The following is a 20,427-nucleotide window of genomic DNA, read 5'->3' as shown; positions in this document are numbered from 1 at the left end:
TGTTCATAGATTAGAAATCTCAATATTGTTAAATAGCTATTCTCCCTAAGTTGCCCTACAGAGTCCATGCAATTCTAATTTTAAAAATTTCAGGGCAGATTTATGTATTTTATTTTGTAGAAATTAACCAATTTATTCTAAAATGTGTTTCAAAATGCAAAGAATCTAGAATGACCAAAACGATTTTGAAGAAGAAGAAAAAGTTTGATGTCAAGACTTAGCTAAAAACCGATAGTAATCAAGAAAGCATGGTGTTGGTGTCAGGATATATAAATCTGTCACTGGAACAGCAAAGAGAATCCAGCAGTAGTAGACCCACACATATATTGTTAATTGGTTTTTGACAAAGGAGTCAATATAATTTAATGGGTGGAAAGATAGTGTTTTCAACAAGTTTTTCTGGAACGATAGGCTCTCTTTACCCTAAGAATTATGTATTGAAGTTTGATATTAGATTTCATTTGAACAGAGGACCCTGCTGAACCTCCCCCCAAGAGGATTCGCTAGTAATTGTTTTAGAGGTGCTCTCCAGTCCCAAATCCATGGTTTTTATATCTTCATGTGTAAGTTCAGGGTTGTGCTACAATTTTGAGAGCCACGAGACACTAGTGTGATGACCCCTGCCCCAGATGGGTAGCCAGCACTGGGCCTGGTACTTTGGGGTGGAGGAACAGAAAGAAAACATGAAAGGAGATTACTTCTAGGATGGCTGTGTGATGAGCTCTCTCCCTAGTGAAACAACCAAAAATGGTGAAAATCTTTTCTTTCTTTTTTTTTTTTTTTAATCTAAGTCTCTGGGGATTATCCTAAACAGACAATTGAAATGGCAAATGGAGAAACATTTATTTAAGAAACTCCAAATTTCAGTAAGAATGGCAAGTGTCTGTGGCATTTGACCCCCAACCGCCCCCAACCCCCACCCAATCTCAGCTGATGTATGCAGCCATCAACACAGGGCTCCCTCTCCCCCCAGGTCCCAGTCTAGGGCTACTATAGTAATTGTAACTAGTAATTATAACAATTATTGGATTTATAACATATATAAATGTACTATGTATAATAATAATAGTACAAAACAAAGAAAAAGACTGTAGTTATATAGGATTAATGTTTCTTTATCTCACGGGAACTAAGTTATAAACCTAAAGTAGATCCTGATAAGGTAAGATGTATACCATAAGCCCTAGGGAACTATGAAGAAATAACTAAAAAATATAGTGAAAAAAATCATTAAAGGAATTAAAATGTTATACTAGAAAACAGAAGAGCTGTAATGGTTATACTGATATCAGACAAAATGGACTTTAAGACAAACATGTTACTGCATAAATGAGAGAGACATCCCATGTCCATGGACTAGAAGACTTAATATTGCTAAGATGGCAGCACTCCACAAATCCACCTGCAGATTCTGCCCATGTATTCCTGTCACATCCCAGTTGGCTTCTTTGTAGAAATTGACAAGCTGATCCCAAAATTCACATGGAAATTCAAGGGACTACACATAGCCAAAACACTTCTGAAAAAGAAAAAGAAAATTGGAGGAGAGGACTCACATTTCCTGATTTCAAAACTTAATATAGCAAGAGAATAACAAGACAAGCCACAGACTGGGAAAAGATATTTGCAAAAATTTGACGTGACTGTTATGCAAAATATACAAAGAATTCTTAAAACTCAATAAGAATGAAATGCCTGATTAATGGATAGGCAAAGTTCTGAACAGGCACCTCAGCAAAGAAGGTATTTGGGTGACAAATAAGCATATGAAAAGGTGCTCAACATTATATGTCATTAGGGAATTGCAAATTAAAATAATAATGAGATACGACTAGATACCTTAGGATGGTGAAAATCCAAAACATTGACAATACCAAATGCTGGTGAGGATGTGTAGCAATGGAAACCTTTGTTCATTGCTGGAGGAAATACAAAATGGTACAGCCACTTTGAAGACAGTTGGCAATTTTTTACAAAATTAAACATATTCTCACTATACAATTCAGCAATCACCCTCTTTGGTATTTACCCAAATAAATTGAAAACTTTGGTCCACACAAAAACGTGCACAGGAATTTTTATAGCAGCATTGTTCATAATCACGAAAACTTGGAAGGAATGAAGGTGTCCTTCTGTAGGTGAACAGATAAATAAATTGTAGTAATCAGACAGTAGAATATTATTCAGTACTAAAAACCAAAACAAACTATCAAGGCATGAAAAGACATGGAGGGACCTTATATGCATGTCGAAGAAGTAGAAGAAGCCAACCTGAAAAGACTACATACTATATGATCCCAACTATATGACATTCTGGAAAAATTGGAACTATGGAGACAGTACAAAGATGAGTGATTTCCAGAGGTTAGGAGGAAGGGGGTGAATAGGAAGAGCACAGAGGATTTTTAGGGCAGTGAGACTATTCTATATGATAGATCATAATGGATACATGTCATTATACATGTGTCCAAACCCATTGGATGTACAACACCAAGAGCAACCCTACTTTACATTATGGACTTGGGGTGAGAGTAATGTATCAATATAGTTTCATTAGTTGTAACAAATAGACCACTCTGGACTGGGATTTTGATGGTGAGGGAGACCAGGAGTGTGTGGGGTCAAGGGATATAGGAGAACTGTATGTACTTTCTGTTCGATTTTGCTAAAAACCTAAAACTGTTCTGAAGAATGAAGTCCTTTAAAAAGAAAACAACTTGGGGCACCTGGGTGGCTCAGTCAGTTAAGTGTCTGACTCTTGACTTCGGCTCAGGTCATGATCTCACAGTTCTTGAGTTTGAGCCCTGCATCAGGCTCTGCCTTGACAGTGCGGATCCTGCTTGGGATTCTGTCTCTTTCTCTCTCTCTCTGTTCCTCCCCCACTCATGTGTATGCTTTCTCTCTCTCAAAATAAATAAACTTAAAAAGAAAAAAGAGGGGGCGCCTGGGTGGCTCAGTCAGTTAAGCATCCAACTTCGGCTCAGCTCATGATCTCGTGGTTTGTGAGTTTGAGCCCCGCATTGGGCTCTGTGCTGACAGCTCAGAGTCTGGAGTTCAGTTCAGGTTCTGTGTCTCCCTCTCTCTGTGCCCCTCCTCCATTCATGATGTCTCTCTCTCAAAAAATAAACAAACATTAAAAAAAATCAAAAAAGAAAACAATGCAAAGCTATAGTAATTGAGATGGTATGGGACAGCAAGAAGGATAGATGTATAGATCAAAGGAATTGAATTGAGAGTCCAGGAATAAACCTAAATGCTTATGATGAACTGATTTTCTACAGGGTACCAAAACCATTCAAGGGGAAGTATGCTTCCTCTTGGGCAATGTGATGAACTTGTACCAAAAAAATCACAAAAGTCTGTGTGAAGGACTCTAATAGGGAATGCAAACCAGGAATGCTATTAGAATTCAAAGAAAGGTGGTGGTGACCTGCTTCTGGGATGGTCAAGGAAGGGTTCCCAGAGCAGATGCCTCTTGATAAGGCCATCAGTGAAGGAAGGGAAGGGGAAAGTACATTTCAGGCCACAGAGGATGGGAAATTTAAGAAAAGCCACACGTATTGCTATTTATTGTCCCTCTCTGTCTCTGTGATCCTCCTGCTGTGTCCCCAGCATCTAACCCAGGGACTGGTAAGCCCTCAGTTAGTAGAATGGACAAACCAGTTCTAAGGTTTCCTTTGATCCTTCATGGTCCCCGGTGATACTGGGTAGCCTTGCCTCTTTTTGAGGGGAGGTTAAGAAACCCACCACCTCTTGTGGTAATGTCCCCTTTGTTCCTGAACTGGAAATGGTGACAGGATTAAGGCTTGAGGGTTGGAGCCCCAGAGTGGGAGTGGCCGGGAACCCCACCCTCGCGGAAGGGTGAGGAGTCGGCCTCTTGGGTTACTCGCGTGCCCCAGCTGGGCTCGGGCCCACCCTTCTCTCTCCTCAGTGTTTATTGCTGCTCAACCCTGCCCAAGAAGAGCTGCCGAGTCAGCTTCCCTGGCTGGGCCAGCTCTTGGATTTGAGCTGCTCTGTATCTCTCACACTATCCACCCCTTAGATAAACAGCCCAGCATCCTCCACACGCCGCGAAGTTCTGATGTGGCTGCAAAGAGCTGCATTAGCCAGACACCTCTCTCTCTAAGAAGGACCCTGGCAGTGGGCCCTGCTTTTCTTCCAGCTGAGTCAAGCCCTTGCTGGAGTGACAGGGGAATCCACTTCCTGCCTGAAAAGGTGGCCGCAGCGAACTCCAGGCTGGGCGGGGCCTTCCTGCCTCACTGCCCACGCACTCAGTCCTGGGCAGGCCTCTTCACACGAGGCAGCTCCCTCAGCCTTCCATGTGAGTGTTTTATCTGTCAAAGCCAGCCCTGAAACCTGGGTGCTGACCAGGCTACAGACCCACTTTGCCTGGCTTCCTGGGGGGAGGGCATGGGGGGGGGGTGACATTCAGACTGTATATCACACATGGCCCAGATGTTTATTCCATCGCCCGCCACTCTGCCATACTGCGCCTGCACGGAGATGACGAACCATGCAGCTTTGCAAGCCCTCAATACCGAGTAAACTCAGCTGGGCCGCCTTTGCTTGGTTTGCTCTGGAGTCTGAACCAGGGGATCTGCTTTCTTTGAAAGGTGACCTGTGGTCAGAGAAAATGTCACCTTCAGCTGGTGTTTCTTTTTTGCCTGGCCGCTGGGCCTTGGGGATGACAGGGAGGGCAGATGCTGAGGCTCTGTGGCTGGGCCCTGCTGGTGGGGTTTGGTGCCAGGTGTGGCTGGACTCAGCTCCTGGGGGCTGGGGAGGAGCGGTGCAGGCCTGCCGGGCACTCATGGCTCTGGAGAGGACCTGTTGACCCAGTACTCTGGGCAGATGGGTTTGTCTTGGCCTCTGGAGGGCCCAGACTAAGCCAGAGTGGGGAAAGAAGAAAATGTGCTAGAGAAGGAGGAGGTGGAGAGAGGCCAGCTGCAAAGCATCCTCCAACAGGCCTTTTGAGGGGAAATTCAAATCTGCGGGGCTGTTAGATGACCCCTGCCTTCCAGGAGACACGTGAACCCACTGAGGCAATTCACTGCTCTTTGGCAGGGAAGGCCCAGGGAATGTGACTCTGCCAGGACAAAGCTGGCTTCATCTCCTACAGGAAGCCTTCCCTGACCTCCCCCTTCAGAGCCTACAGGATCCTTTTCATACATCCTCACTGTTCTCTGTCACTCCAGAAATTGCTTGTCTATTTCTAGCACAACAGCAAAACCTCACAAACTTCCGAATGGGGCCCAGGAAACTGCATTTTTAACTAACACCACGCCCCCCCTTCCAAAGTTGGTTCTGGCATCTGCAGACTTTAGACTACACTTTGAGAACCATCTTGCCCCAGTAGAGCCTCTCCAGTAAAAATATAATATGAACCACATGTGTGATTTTAAATTATCTAGTAGCCACTTAAAAACATAAAAGAAAACAGGTGAAATTATTTTAAAAGTATTTTTATTTAACATGATATATCCAAAATATTATCATTTCAATATACAATCAACACAAAAATTGTTAATAAGACGTTTCACGTTTCTTTTGCACTAAGTCTTTGAAACCTGGTGTATATTCTACATTTACTACACATCTCAGTTTGGATGGGCCGAATTTCAAGCGCTCAGCAGCCACACGTGGCTAGTGACTGTCACATAGGCAGAACAGCTCTAGAGCTGTGTAGTGAGTACGGTCCACGGGCCAGCAGGTCCAGCATTACCTAGGAGCTTGGTAGAAATGCAGGTTTTCAGGCCCCGCCTGGACCTATTGGATCAGAACCTACCTTTCCACGGGTTGGTGAGTACATCATATGCATGTTGAAGGTGTGATGCCCTGCTCTACACCTAGATTGTGAGCTTCGTAGTGTAAAGACTATAATTTACCTTATCTCTAACATCTAACAGAGGGCCTGGCATCTAGGAAGCGCACAGCAAATGTTTTTGGAGGAAAGGAATGAATGCATGAACCCTGCCTGCCCCCTACTCACTCCCGTTCGCCCCATATACCCTGTGCACTGTGAGAGTCTCAGAATCTTAGGAATCAGAGAACAAGTGTATGTCAGAGCTGACAGGACATTAAAGTTTTTAGAGCCTAACTTCTTTGAGCCCCAACTTGGGTTAATCCCACAGTTTGTTGGGCACGGGCCACCTTCTTTCAGGACAAGAGCGGTTCAGTGAGGGCAGACCACTCCACACCAGGGCGCGTTGCTGGGCCTGCCTTCCTTCTCAGACATCTCTGTACTCTTCCTCAGAAATTCTATAGAGCCATTGCTCGGAGAGACCGTAGGCCTGGCCTCTACATATTAGTTATCCATCAATTTATTCTCAGTCTTCTTCCAGAAAAGATTTAAGGCACCTCTAAATATGCACAGATTCCAACAAAATGAAACAAAAAATAGAAATAGTAGTAAGGAAGTGTGCATAGGCACATGGACAAGGAGGTTTCCTCTAGCACGATTACCTATGGTAAAGTCTGAAACAACCTACATATTCACAGTAGGAGGGTAGATAAATAAACTATGGTGTATCCAAAGACTGAAATTCTAGGTTGCAGTTAGTTATGGTGGTGCTGATATGGAAGTATTCATTGACGTGGAAAAATGTTCACTATAGAGTGTCAGAGCGTTGAGGAGCTTATTTTATTTACATGCATGGAAGAATGTCTGGAAAGGATATATACCCTAAAACATTAATGTCACTTTTTCCAGGGGAGGAATTATGAGTGATTCTCATTCTCCTTTTGGTCACCCACTGCTTCTGTAATTTCTGGTTTTTCCCTTCAGTGAACATGAATTTTTATGTGATACTGAAATAAAATGTACTAAACAGAATATGGGTGAGAAAAATGGGAAAAGGAGAAAATGGGAATTCTACTGGGTATTGAATTTGTTTGAAAATGTATCAATTAAGGAAAAAAATCCTAAGTACAGGTTTATAGTGTTGTGTCCCGGTGGGTATATTTCCATGAAGTAGGCACTTATTAGATGTTTGAGAGATAGACTTACAACATTAAGGTTTGAAAACTCATGAGCCAGCTTTTGTTAAATTTCAGTCTGTACTCAGGAAGTGAAAGTTAATAATGGTGCAGTCTCTGTCTTGTTTTGAATCGAATCCGACCATGACCCGCCCTTCACGTGTGGGCTCTAAATAGCCTGCGTGCCTGTGTGTGTTGGATGATGATTGTGCAAGAGAGCATCCTGAAATCATGTGTTAGCGCTGGGTGAGGGTGAGGGGAGGGGTGGATGGGAATGAGCGCAGGTGCATGCACACGTGTGAAATCTAGCACAGGACTGCTTTTGCCACCTTCATACTGGCACTTTGGTCCAAGCCTCCATCATCAGGCTCCTGCCTGGTATCCTGCTTCCACCCTATGGCTCATTCACCACCGTGAAGTTAAGCTGTCCTCCCCGTGATACGGCCCACCTCTCAGATCTCATTGCCTGTACCTCAGCCCCTGCTCGCTCTACTCCACAGCAGCCACACTGGCCTTTTCAGGCTCTTTTTGCACTTCCCGTTCCCCCTGCTGGAACATTCTCTCCCTTCCTTGTGGCTTGCTTCCCCACCTCCTGTGGTCTCTACCAGATTGCCATCTGATTCCTAAGACCTTTCTCAGCACGCCATACCAAGGAACAACTTCTGTTGTGCTCCAACACCTTACCCTGCTTCATTGTTCTTCATAACATTTATCAATACATATTTGTTTGTTTACTCTTTGTCCCCCTCCACTGGAATGTAAACTTCCTGAAAGCAGGGACTTTGTTGCTTTTCTTTCTGGCCATGTTTTTGGTGTTCAGTGCTCTAAGTAGGTACTCAACAAATATCTGAAGGAAGGAATGGACTTCGGATATCATGTGACTGGTCTTCCTCATTTGACCAAGGAGGGGCCTGAAGCCCTACTGAACAAGTTTCCACGCCTTGCCCAGGGTCACACAGCTGGGGCAGCAGGGCTAGATCCTGCCCTGGTCATTCTGCTTCAGCCTGTGCCTTGGAAGGAAGATTAACCACACACACAGGGGCTGTGGCCTCGTCCATCCTGTCTCCTGTGTGTTTTTCCAGTTTATGCAGAATTTCAGCCCAGAATAGCAGAAGAAAAAAATAGTTGTTCCTCCAGAACCCTGGAAACTCTTCCGGTGGGTCTGTCCCTGGAAAAACAGCAGCAATCTCAGGGTGGGAAGGTAGGAAATGGAGGAGGGGGTCTTACAGCGTGGGGGCAACAGGCTGGGTTTGGTTTTATAATTAAAATAACATCTGAGTCTGTTTCCGCAGAGCAGTTCTGGAAGGTGGGTGGTCTGTCTGAAGTATCAGGTGGGGCCTTCCCCTGTCCTGGCCCAAGATGGTTTGAGATGGCCAGTGGCTAAAGGGCTCACCTAGCAGATAACATATGAAAGAAGCTGAGCCCAAGGAAGGCTCTGGAAACCCCACCTGTAGCCTGGCCTGGAAAGCCTGCTGGTCTCTACCCTGGTCTCAAGAGGGGGCATCTTCAGATCCTTCTCTCTATGCCCCCACGCCTCCTTGAGATTGTTCAGACACCCCTTTGATGCATAGAGAGCTCTGGCCTCCTCTCTCTCATGCCCCATGTGGTTTATTAATCGTCTGTGAAATAGGAGATTGAGGTGTCACTCATCCGTGTGAGGGCAGTGGGGCCCTGGAGCAGTGGAGTGGTATGGGGAAGGGACTCTGAGGGCTCTTCCAGTCTTCTGAATCCTGTACCTCTGTCTGTCTGGCTTCTCAGATGCAGCTTTTGGATAAGTTTCCCATTGAAGGTGGCCAGAAGGACCCCAAGCAGAGAATCATCCCCTTCCTTCCAGGTAAGCTTTGGATGGCCCCACTGTTGGGATGGGAGGCAACCTGGGGAGAAGTATTTCTTAGGCTGAGAAAAGGCTGGCTACACGGCACTTGGGAGGCTCAGTCGGTGGCATCCAACTCTTGGGCTCAGGTCATGATCTCATGGTTTGTGAGATTGAGCCCCGAGTCAGGGCTTGGGATTCTCTCTCTCCTTCTCTCTCTACCCCTCCCCTGCTCTCTCTCTGTCTCTCTGTCTCTCTCTCAAAATAAACAAATAAACATTAAAAAAAGAAGAAGAAGAAAAGGCTGGCTACTAAGCCAGAAATTCTAGGCAGGGTGGGCCTAGGAATCTTCATACTAATAACTCCCCAGAAGATGGGAAGCCCCTGATTGTGAAGGCCACTGCCACCACAGGGACCTCTCCCACCGTTCCCAGGCCACCTCTATTGGGTCCGGGCCATGCAACTTCTAAGCAATTTCTTAGGCTCTGGGACTTTGGCTTCCTCTTTCCAGAAAGCACAGACAGATCAAGTCTTCTATGAGAGGATGAAGAACTCCAGGCTGAACTCTTTCCACTAATCCCATTGTAATCATAGAGACCCTTAATCTAAGTACGCTCCCCATGTCCGATCTTGGGTCCTCCTGGCACATTATCCAGCCGAGGCTCTGAGTGCTTACATAATACAACCTGTGAGTTGGCAGAACCAGGATTTGAACCTGGGTCTTTCTGGCCATAAAGGCCATTAACCACTACACCATTTTGGAACATGTTCAAGGTAATTGATTATGTATAATTTAGAGGAAAACTTCCCAGATGTGTCATAATCTACTGTTGCTATGATGTCTTAAATTGGTGTACAATTTATAGCTTACAAAGTGCTTTTTTTGTTATTGTATACAAATGTCCATACTGAGGTATATATTCTGATTTCTGCTTGAGGGATAAAGATGTTAGGGTTCAGAGAAGTTAAGTAACTCCTCATAAATGTGGCAGAGCTGAGTCTTCTCCAGTCTGGGCTCTTTGCCCTAAACCTGACCCCAGATCCTCTGCCTTTCCCCAGGCCAGTGAGCAGGGCTGGGTTACAGTGGGCCTCGCCCCTGTTGCTGTTGGGCCCGGCAATGGCAAAGTCAGTGGGACTTTCGCAAGGAGCGGGGTCTCTGTCTCATTACTCTCTGACACCCCGTCAGCCTGTGGTCAGCACCTACTTGGTGACTTGAAAACACATGCAGGGGCACCGCCCTCAGCGAGTTGGTCCTCTCTGAAAGGTGGTCCTCGTACACCCACATCTGCTAAAGCAGCGGAAGGCAAGAACACGCATTGCTGGCAGTCCTGTGAGTCTCGTGCTAAAAATGCAGACAATCACTTTAGCTATGGGGAAGAGCTGCCCTTCCACATCCCACGGTTTGGGCAAGATTGGAACCAGTCAGTGGGGATATAGAGAATCTCACCCCTAGGCTTCTTCCATGGAGGCAGAGGACTGCTTCTCTGTCACTGGCCGAGGAGTGAACGGAGGAGACTTCCATGTTCTATCTGGCTTTGCACTGAGTCCTGAGGGAATTTGGAATGTTCAACACCTAGGCTTGTATGACCTTAGATGCTGCTCCAGTACACTCCTGATGCTCTGCCCCCCCAAGGACCTGGGAGCCCAGCTGGGATGCTGTGGACACAAGCGTCCCAGAGCCAACATGAGGCCAGGGCGGCACCCTGGTATCAGAGGTGGGCTTGGCCTTGGGGCATGAAAGCTGCTTATTTCCTCGAGAGGGATGGGCTTTTTCTCCCACTGGTGGCCAGTTCTCCAGGGAAATATCACCTCGTCATCATTTGTCTGCAGTGAGGGGCTCAGCCTATGACAGGCCCTGGGATAAGTTACCTGGGGCTAGGAGCTGGGATAGCCTGGTGAGTCAAGGGAAGATGTGGCTGTGTTGCCTTCATCCAAGGAGCCTTCAAGCTACTAAGAGAGATGAGAGAGGCAGAGTCTACTCCCTAATCAAGGAACCAGTGCAGGCAGGAAGTGACCCTCTCTAGCACGGTGCTGTTCTGAGTGTCTGGAGTGTGTCATTGTGAGCTGAGGAAGGCAGCAAAGCACTCCTAAAGGAGGGGGCCCTGGGGTTGACCTCCAAGGACGGTGGCTTGGAGGGGTGGGGGAAGTGCAAGTCTTCTGTCCTGCCGCTACCAGAGTCCAATGTCTGGGGGGGGTCACACGGCCTGCCTGACCTTCCCCTCCAGAGTCTGGCTCTGTCAGTTGCCAAATGTGTTAACTTCTGTATATGCCTCAGCTTTGTCATTTGGAGAATAGGGAGGATACTAGCATCTACTTCATGGGGCTGTTGGCGGGATAGAATGAATTCATACGTTTCAGGGGCTCAGAACCGTGGCTAGCCTCTAGCAGGACCCAATTATTGCCAATTCCTGAAACGCACCTAGTGTTTCACACAGCACACTCACACGTGTAGTCTCATTTGCTCCTCCCAGTGAGGTTATTATCCCCATTTTACTGACTAGGGAACTGAGGCTAAGGGAGGCTAACAGACTCACACAGGCCACACAGCAGGAGGTGTAACCAGCACCAGAGCCTCATCTCTGACCTCAGGCCCCATCAGCCACCCCAGGAGGATAACCCACAACTGCTATGGCACTGGGGCTCTCTCTGAACTTCAATTTCCTCTTAAAAGGATTGTGGTGAGGGTAAAAGAATTCATGGGCAGCACTTTGCACAGAGCCTGTCCCATAGTAACTGCTCAATAAATGGCAGCTGTGAATAAAGAAAGTCTGCTGCCCCCATGGCCACCCCCATCTCCTGGGAAAGGCCAACAGAGGATCCCTTCTGGCCCCCACATGATGGGACCTGTGTGCAGTGGGTGACATTGTAGAGAGGAATGAGGTTGACTGGCTCCCATCCCATCCAAGGGAACTTGTCTTTCCCCTGTTTTGCTGCTTTTCTCCTCTGCCTACAGTGGGGTTTCCTCTCCGATGCTTCTCTCTTGTTCACTCACTTTCCAAGACTTTGGCGTGGGCATTGCTGGCCGTGTGGAATCCCATCCTGGGGCTCCCAGGCCCATGCCTCACTCCCCCCTGCCCATGAGAAACTACCTAACCCTTTCATGCTCCACTCCCTCACTTGGACAGCAAGGAAAAAGAAGGCAACGCAATCGGAACCAAACTAGGGAGAGCCGCGTGGGCACGAGGGTTCCCAACCTGCCCCAAACCCAAGAGGAGAGGGGAAGAGAGAAGCGCAATGTGGAATGTTTCCTGTCTTAGGTCAGGTTCCTTAAAAGTAGAGACTGAGATGAGGATTCTTACCCGGGTGACTTGGAGGACTGCTCTCAGGTGCACATCCCAAGGCAGTGAGAGAAGCAGGGCAGGGCAGGGGAAGAAGCCCAAGGTGGATGGCACCAGAGTTATCCCAGTGTCGGAGACACCTTCTATACTCCCCATAGGTCATCCATTTTCTGGAGGCCTCCTCTCCCCCAGAGGTCGTGGAGTGTGGGCAAATAGCCCCTGAGGGCTGAGGGCAGGGGACATGCCTTTGGAGAAGGGGCAGCTGTGAGCCCCCAGCGGCGAACACCTACAGCAGTGAGGGATGAGAGCATGTGCTAGTAAGGGGGTTGTGGGCAGGGGCCAACATCTACTGTATTATCTAACACCAGTTAAGTCTCTGTTTCTACGTCCTGCCTTTGGGGAGGCAGCCAAGGTCACCTGCTGACTCCCACAGGCTCAGCCCTGACAGCGTGACTCAGCAGAACCTGAGTCACACACACACCAGCTGCCTTCACTCTTCCAACCCTCAGGAGGCTTAGCAGCCAGCCTCGGGAGCAGTTCTGCCAGCCCTTTTTCAGAGCAAGGAACACCCAGGGGGAGAAAGCAGAGAACACCCATTATCTCCAGAACAGTCTCGATTTTAGCTTCCCAGGTGCCAAGATGTGATGGGCATTTCTGGGGCCTGGGGTCAGGGGGATGTGTCTGGAGCATTAGCTAGCTGCTTTGCTTTGTCGTGCCTGGCCCAGGGGGCTCGTAGAAGTTTGACTGGCTGGTGGAAGTGACAGAGAAAGCAAAGGAATTGAGAGAAGAGAGGGAATCTGTGGCTTCCCATGGTTAACAAGCCCTCACCTGCCAGTCAAATCCTAGCAAAAAATAAAAATAAAAAAAATAAATAAAAAAATCCCACACATGAGCCATAAATCTCAGGATCTAGGACACAAGTTTGTGGTGTGTCTGAGTAGTGTATGGCCTGCGTTCAGGGTCAGCCTGTGGGTTTGAAAAGTGGCGAGCGTCTGGGGTTTCCGTGGCCAGAGGCAGAGGCTCCATCCCAGGAGACTGTCCTGCACCATGCTAGAGTTGGGTTAGGGGGAGGGTGGCTGGGAGCAGGGCCCACAAGGTGATGACAGACAGCCAGTGCAATTGCCAGACCAGTGGTCTCACATTTGCATAGCGATCAAATCCTGGATAAGGCTTTGTAGGGGAACTGTCCACAACCCACTTGTTCCACTGGCTCTAGAACCTGCTTTCTGGACCTAGAAGTGAAGAGCCACTATGCCCTGGCCCATCTGTGTGTTTGTGAGGCCTGCAGAGCCCGCAGGAGGGGCATGGAGAAGTTATGACCTTCATGTGGGACAGGTGGTTCTCCAGCAAGGCATCTCTGGGAAAAAGCCAGGTGGTTTTTCAGGCAGGAAGAGGCAGAGAATTATGCCTGGGCCTGATGCCCTGGGAATGAGTGAAGGGGTGAAGGGGAAGGAATCCCTCCAGTCATGCCTGGGCCTCCAAACCCCACATTAGGTGAGAAACAGGGAGATACCCCTAGCTGTTTTCACTGACCTTTGTGGCCTCCCTTTGAGACAAGCCCCTATCTAGTTCTCTCACATTTCTATCATGGGGCCAGACACATAGTGTGTGCTTTATTAAGACTTATTGGTTGGGGGCCCCTGGGTGGCTCAGTTGGTTGAGCATCCAACTCTTGATTTCCTCTCAGGTCATGATCTCACGGTTCGTGAGATTGAGCCCCACATTGGACTGTGTGCTGACAGTGGGGAACCTGCTTGGAATTCTCTCTCCCTCTCTCTGCCTGTCCCCTGCTTGTGCTCTGGCTCCCCAAATAAGTAAACTTAAAAAAATAAAACATTTAAGACTCATTGGTTGATCACAAATTGGACATTCTCCCTTATGTATGGATACCTTTTATTGAGCCCCTTCTGTGTGTCTGGCCTTGTGCTGGGCCCTCTTACAACCCTTTTCTCCAGTCCTTATGGTATGGTATGGGGACATTATCCCATTTTAGAAAGAAGTCAACTCAGTTTCCCCCACTACTTAGCCATTAAGTAGTAGTGCTGTCCTCCTTCCTGCCCTGCCCTGTACCTTTTTTGGGCAGGGAGGAATTGCCCCAGCCAGCCTCAGCTGGAAACTTTCCCCCACCCACTTTGTTGGTTCCATATCCTCCAGACTAGGGACCTGGGAGTTTCTGCCCAAGGACCCAGCACCGCAGCGGTCCCTCCAGCTTCCATTGCTATCTTATGCTTCAAGAGTGCACTACGTGGGGCAGAGAGTGACCTGAACCTCATGGGGACTCAGGTGACCTGTAAGTGCTCTCATTCTATTGAGTGTCCTGAGGTCACTGCAGCTGAGTAATTGATTTTTTTCCCACACTTAAACAGCTTAGTTTATTATTATCTTAATACAATTACAAACAGGATAGCCCCAGGCTTTCAGAGCACGGTCTTCATTTAATTATGAGTCTCCCAAGATTACCTATTTGGTTTTCCTAAGTCACAGCATTTTTAAAACTTTGTATTTTGAAACAGACTCACAAGATGTTGCAAAACTACTAGGCACTCCACATTCCTCCCCTCCAATTCCACCACCACACTGCATGGTAGGTGACTCTATTCCCAGTTTAAGGAGAAGTCAAGTCACCTTCTACCATCACACAGCCACCAAGGGGTGTACCAAGTGCCCAGCTTCCTCCAGTGGTAATGTCTTGTGTAAATACAGTGCATTATCAAAGCGAGGAAATTGATATTGGCAGGAGTCAGTTCCCAAAGCTAAAGACGTGAGCAAAGGATTTCTATTGTAAGGGGTTGGTGAGTGCTAGTGGGCAGGCATGCTGGCTGGTCTTTCAGAAGGAGGCAATGGTTGACAATAGTCCCTGAGAAGCTCCACTTCCAGGCCTGACTTCTTGGCATTCCTACCTCCAAGTGGAAAGCAGAGGTGAGTCTTGTTTTACATTAAGGCATATTCCTGAGAATCTCTGCAAATTTAGTTCTGTGGGACAAATCACATCATCTTTCAGTTGTCCTAAATACTATTCTATTTAAAAGAGTCATGGGATCAATCCTTTTGCAAAGCAGAGCACCCCTTCTTTGGAAATAAATTCTTCTTTCCATGGTTTCCATATACTGGGATAACTTCGGGCTCCTTCTGAGGTTATTGGACACAGAGCAGACCTGGAGCATGGGTATTGGGGCAGCAGCATTGACCCCCAGGAGGAGCAGAAGAACTCTGCTCAGGAATGGCGAAAGACCTGAGATTTGATCACATTTGCAAGCCAAACAGTTAGCTTTCCCTACTTTCGTGGAGGCCAGTAGAAAATATGAGGCTCCCAAGTCAGACAAAAGGCTTTATTATGGCACATTTGTGTCAGATCCCATTGCCTCCAGGCCCTGTGGGGGTGAATTGTGTGCCCAGACGAATGCCTGTGGGCTACATGATAGGAGAGGAAGCCAGATCTCAGGGAGCCCACATCTCTTATAGCGGGCAGTAAGCAAACCTACCCTGTTTTCCTTGGAGACACGCCCTATCTCTGTGTCCCAAGGCTATATGCAAACCTGCTGTTTACTCTGGAGCAAGACACTACCTCTGTCCTCTAATCTGTTTCTTTACAAACACCTTTGAAAAGGTAATCCAGAACAAAAGGCAGTTAGTGCCCTGTTGTTAAGACACGCAGAAATGCAGGAGTGCCAGGGAGATGATCTCACAAGCGTATTAGTTGCTTTCTGGGGTCTCCTGCTTTTTGGAGGGGTGGACAGAAATGATGATCTTTAGGACATTGGGCCAAGTATGGTGGGCTCAGCAGCCTCTCAGGGCAGCCTACTGTTTACATGGAACTTTCTGCCTTGTTTTAAAAGACTGTTGTGGAAAATCCATCTCCTGTTGCCCATCCTGGGTTTGGAGTAGATTTCCTGTGTATCCTGAGTTTGTCAGTCCAAGGAGGCTCCCTGGGAGGAAATGGTCATTACAGAGTGAAGTAGACAGTGTAGCTGCTGATGTAAAAAGCAAACAACTGTGACCAGGGATCAAGGGGCTTCAGAAGCCATGCAGTGGAGCAGAAAGAGGTGAGCTCACTCTGCAGGTTTCCTCCCACTCACAAGCCATCTGTGTCTCTGTGCTGGCTGGGACTGGGCCTCTGAGCTTCTAGAAAGCCCCTTCCTCCTAATAGCTGAATTAGTCCCACCTATAGCCATCAGTGCTCCTGAGTTGATGGATCCTGGAGAAGCTGGGTAGCTTAGGAATAAAAGTGAGCCATAATCAAAGTAGGCGCCACCAGTCTTATTATCTTCTGAGCTTAGAGGGGTGTATTTTTAGACAGCAGGCATGCTCCGCTCTTTTGTACTGGTTCACCAGTTTACATACCGGCCCCTTAATGAAGAGGCAGTTTGGAGCCACAGTGCAGGAGGGTGCTGGGTGAATTGCAGGCTCAGTCTCTGGGGCCTTCCTCTCCCTGCCCCCCAGGGCCCTGCGCTGCAGATCCGGTGTTTGTTCAAGCACAGAAGGAAGCAGGGGGAAGGGATGTCTTTGGCTAGAGCTGGTCCGTGGCTGTGGCGTGGGGGAGAGCTGGCTCTCTCCCTGGGCTGTAGGCATTTCTGTGTGTCCACACCAGGCGCCAGCCTGAGAAAGCCCTCCCCACAGGGCCTTGGAAGCCAGGAGGGAGGCAGCGTGTCACAGACACTGGCAGACATGGCAGCCCCCGGGGGAGAGTGCCCAAGAGGCTTCTGAGCCTCACTGATGACCTGGGTGGCAGGAAAAGACAAACCTTCTACGTGATAGAGTAGGAAAAATAGGGTCTGCTGGTAATGCCAGGGTTTTAAGAAGATGGACAAGATTACAGGCCTAAGAGGCGCTGTGTACTGTTTTCAACGTGGCTTTCCTCTAACCTCCTCTGGGAGTGCTGGGTCCTCTCTTGCTGTAATTATTGCCCCCACCCCCAAAGTCATTCTCTCACTCTGTAATCTGGAGTGGGTGGTTCTCGGGGCCTGCTGTTGGCAGCTGGTTCTGAACACTACGAGAAAGAGCTGCATTGTTCGTTCCTGCCATAGGTATTTCTTGAGCACCTACTGTGTTCCAAGGCCTAGCTGGAGGCACTGGTGATGCAGCTGAGAACAAGGTAGACCAGTCCCTGCTCTCAGGAAGTTCACCTTCCAGTGGGGGAGTCAGAAAGCAAACAAATAAATGAGCAATTCCCAGTAGTGATAAGTGCCAGGGAGAAAAATAACGAGGTCTTGTGATCTGGGGCATCTGAGGTTAGTGGTCAAAAGGGCCTCTTTGCAGAGGTGACAGGGGCAATGAGGGCTTCGGGCGCCAGGCTAAGGGGACAGCAAGGTCAATGACCCGAGTGCAACTGAAGGCGTGTGTTTAAAGATGAGCAAGAAGCAAATGAGGCATGTGGGGGATGTGGGGGGACGGAGTCACCACAGAGAGCTGGGCAGACAGGAGCTGTGGAAACCAGAAGCTCCAAAGCGTGTCTCTCATGGCAGAGCTACCCAGGAAAGAGACAACTCCATAAGCTTGCATAAACTGTGCGACCCTGACCCACGGCCTCCAGAGTCAGTTTCCTCATCTGTCAAATGGGTTAACGATGCTTTGGCGTGACGTTCCAAGCAGTTAGTGCAGAGCAAGTGCTGTGTGGCTCAAAGGGAGAAGTTCTGGTGCTGTGCACCTGCCATTCCTCCAGACGGCTTTGCAGCAGGACACAGCTGTGGGGTTGCCTCTGCTTTGCACCACACCCCCCCCCCGCCGCCTACCCTCCCTCCCTGTGCTGATTCAGCCCTACGCATCGCATCTCAGCCCCGGTGGCACCTCTCGCTGCTTCTTGCCCATGGTAACTTGAGGTCATAAGGAGCTGGTTTCTGAGGAGCTGACAACCCAGCTGGCTGATCTGGGATGAAAGGCGGGGAGGGGCCTGAGCAGCCCTGGCCCCTTCACCGTGATGACGCGGCAGGGCCACCAGCTTCACAGGCTCTCAGCTCTAGGGCTGCCAGCTCTCGCCGGGAATAAGGGGCTTTGCAGAGCAGGCCGCCACTGGAAGATGGCTTTCAAAAGTACACATGGATCAGGTCCCTCAGCTGTTCCCCTGTGTCATCCCCACACTTCGAGACCAGGGAAAGGGTCAGGCCGCTTCGTTATAACTTGTCTTCCTCGTCCAGAGAACTCCAGAAGGGAATCAACCTGCTGAATACCCACCCACACCCTCAGCCCTGAATGGACTGGCACCTCCCTCAGGAGGCCTCTGATCTAAGCAGAAATGTGTGTCTTTCCACGGGCCTGTCAGTCTGTTTAATTTCACGTGCAGTAAAATGTGCCCAGACCCGGGAGTCCACACGCTGGGTTCGGGTGCCTCTCTTGCCAGTCAGTGAGGCACAGGATTGAGGAAGTTAAACCAGAGCAACCGGGGATCACCTTGCGTGTTGGCAGAATCACCAGATGCCAGTGATTTCAGGTGGCTGCGACATTCCTGATCTTTCCCTGTGAAAATAAATCATCTCCTTAGTTGATGCCTAAGTGTTCTTTTATGAGGGTCAGATGCCCTCACTCTGTGCTTAGAGAGGACTGCTGTGCCCTGGGCGGGGGGGGAGGGGGGCACTGTCAGTAAACACATACTCACGTCTGGATGACTGAGGGGCCAGTTCCCTGAGCCCAGGTGTGACAGAGGTGAGAACAGGAGGGCAACTGAGGCGGGAGAAGGAAGAAGGTTCTGGGCCCCTGGTGGTGCCGTGAGAAGCCTGACCAATGAGGCCGTGTGAACTTTTCAGTGTGGCTGCCACACAGGTCCAGGCTGTGCCGTTGTCACAGGCCGCGCTGAGGGGTGAGGATTTGTCACGTGTGGTGGGAAGTGTCTGAAAGGTTTTAAGCTGAGGGGCCTAGGCTGGACGATGCTGTGGAGAGAAGTCAGTCTGAGACCTATTTTAGAGGAACATTCGAGAGGCCTTGCTGAGGGCCCGGGGGTGAGGGGGGAAGTAGAGAATGATGATGCGCATGGTTCTGCTGAGGGCAACCCTGGCCAAGATGGCCAACCGGTGCTTCCCAGCACCCTCCCCACATCCCCGCCTTGGACTTCGCCCCCTGGGAGTGAAAGGGGATGATGTCCTCCCTCCATTCTGAGATAGCTGAAGCCTCGGCGCATGTGAAGGATGTTTTGTGGTGGGGAGTGCCTGCCACCAGCCTCCCTCCCAGGAGCCTCTGGGCACTAGACACTCTGTTTTCTGGGTCTTGGATTCAGTGGGGAGTGTGAGGGGGGTCAGTGGGTGGTGGTGGAGGAGGCAGAACACTGAGGCCCATTGACAGGGAGCTCAAGGCCCCTCCTTCAGAGGTGAGGGGTGCTGGTGGCAGATCTCCACAGTGTCCCTGGCCTGACCCTTCCACCGTTTGCCAAGGTCACCCCAACTGGACCCCGGCCCAGGGATGGAGCCTCAAGCCAGAGCTCTTCCCTGGCAGGAACTGAGCTGACCCTTGGAGCCTCCCCAGGCGCTTATGAACTGACACACCATTCATCCAGAGGCCGCCTGGCTTCGAGCAGTACAGTAGCTCTGGGCCCTGAAAACACGTCCTCTCCTTCACCTGCACTGTTCCAAGGACTGATGTCCACTGAGGGGCCCCCAGATCCCAGGCCGCCTGGCCTCCAGACCACAGTGGGCCAGAGGGACTGGCATGGCCTGAAGGTGGAGTCTGTTCCCCTGAACGCACCTTCACAAGGCAGAGAAGGAAGTGCATGGGGTGGGTGGGGCTTGTCTGGCAGCTCTAGGTCTCCTCTACCCGTCAGGGGCAGGGTCTGAGGGAGAGGGGCGACACGTCTGCTTCTCCCTGGGCCAGAGCAGAAGGGCCAGATTTCACCTTAGCGAGAATGAATCGGGGCACATCTCAGGGAAAATTTCCAAAGCTGCGTTGCCAAAAGAAGCCGTGTGACTCGGCAGCTCGGCCAGCCCTAGAGCAGCATGGTGGTTCTGACAGACCTGAACCTGGCCTTGGGCTCAGACAGATCGAGATTCACAACTCACACCGGGGCTTTCTACGTGGCACTGGTTGTCTGAACTTGAAACTGCTTTTTTCACGGTGGAGGCAGGTAGGCGTCACCTTTCAGCACTGGAGGCCTCCGAGCTAGATGAACCTGAGTCAGATCCCTGCTCAGCCTCCCAGGAGCTGCCTGACCCTGGGCCAGCTTTACTCAGCATCTCTGCACCTCCTCAGAATCCTCATCTATGAGATTCCCCCGGGGCTATTGAGAGCATTGAATGAAATGTTACCTGTTAAGCACACAGTAAGCACTTAATACGTGGTGATGATTTGGTGAATGGAGCTCGACAAAAAAGGCTGAGCTGTCTCTTGGAGCCTTTCCAGGAGTGAGGTTGTGCACGCAGTCTTGTGCGTTTCAAGGTCTGCCGC

At 49.3% G+C, this 20,427-nt stretch overlaps 1 protein-coding gene across 2 annotated transcripts in view; it reads left to right on the top strand.

Moving 5' to 3' along the window:
* The window catches only part of SH3PXD2A (SH3 and PX domains 2A), a 234,714-nt gene that overhangs the window by 81,544 nt on the left and 132,743 nt on the right, over nucleotides 1–20,427 (top strand). For both annotated transcript variants that reach the window (XM_047072698.1, XM_047072697.1), the window contains exon 3: nucleotides 8,731–8,806. In XM_047072698.1, coding sequence (XP_046928654.1) covers nucleotides 8,731–8,806 — 76 coding nt within the window. The remainder of the gene's footprint in view (nucleotides 1–8,730; nucleotides 8,807–20,427) is intronic.

This window comes from Lynx rufus, unplaced genomic scaffold (genome assembly GCF_022079265.1).
Source record: "Lynx rufus isolate CCGP_SWC_20201006 ecotype Redwood Valley unplaced genomic scaffold, mLynRuf1.p SCAF_11, whole genome shotgun sequence".
NCBI classification, from domain to species: domain Eukaryota; kingdom Metazoa; phylum Chordata; class Mammalia; order Carnivora; family Felidae; genus Lynx; species Lynx rufus.
Note: the sequence above shows the minus strand (reverse complement) of the source record. Positions and strands in the feature narration are given on the sequence as shown.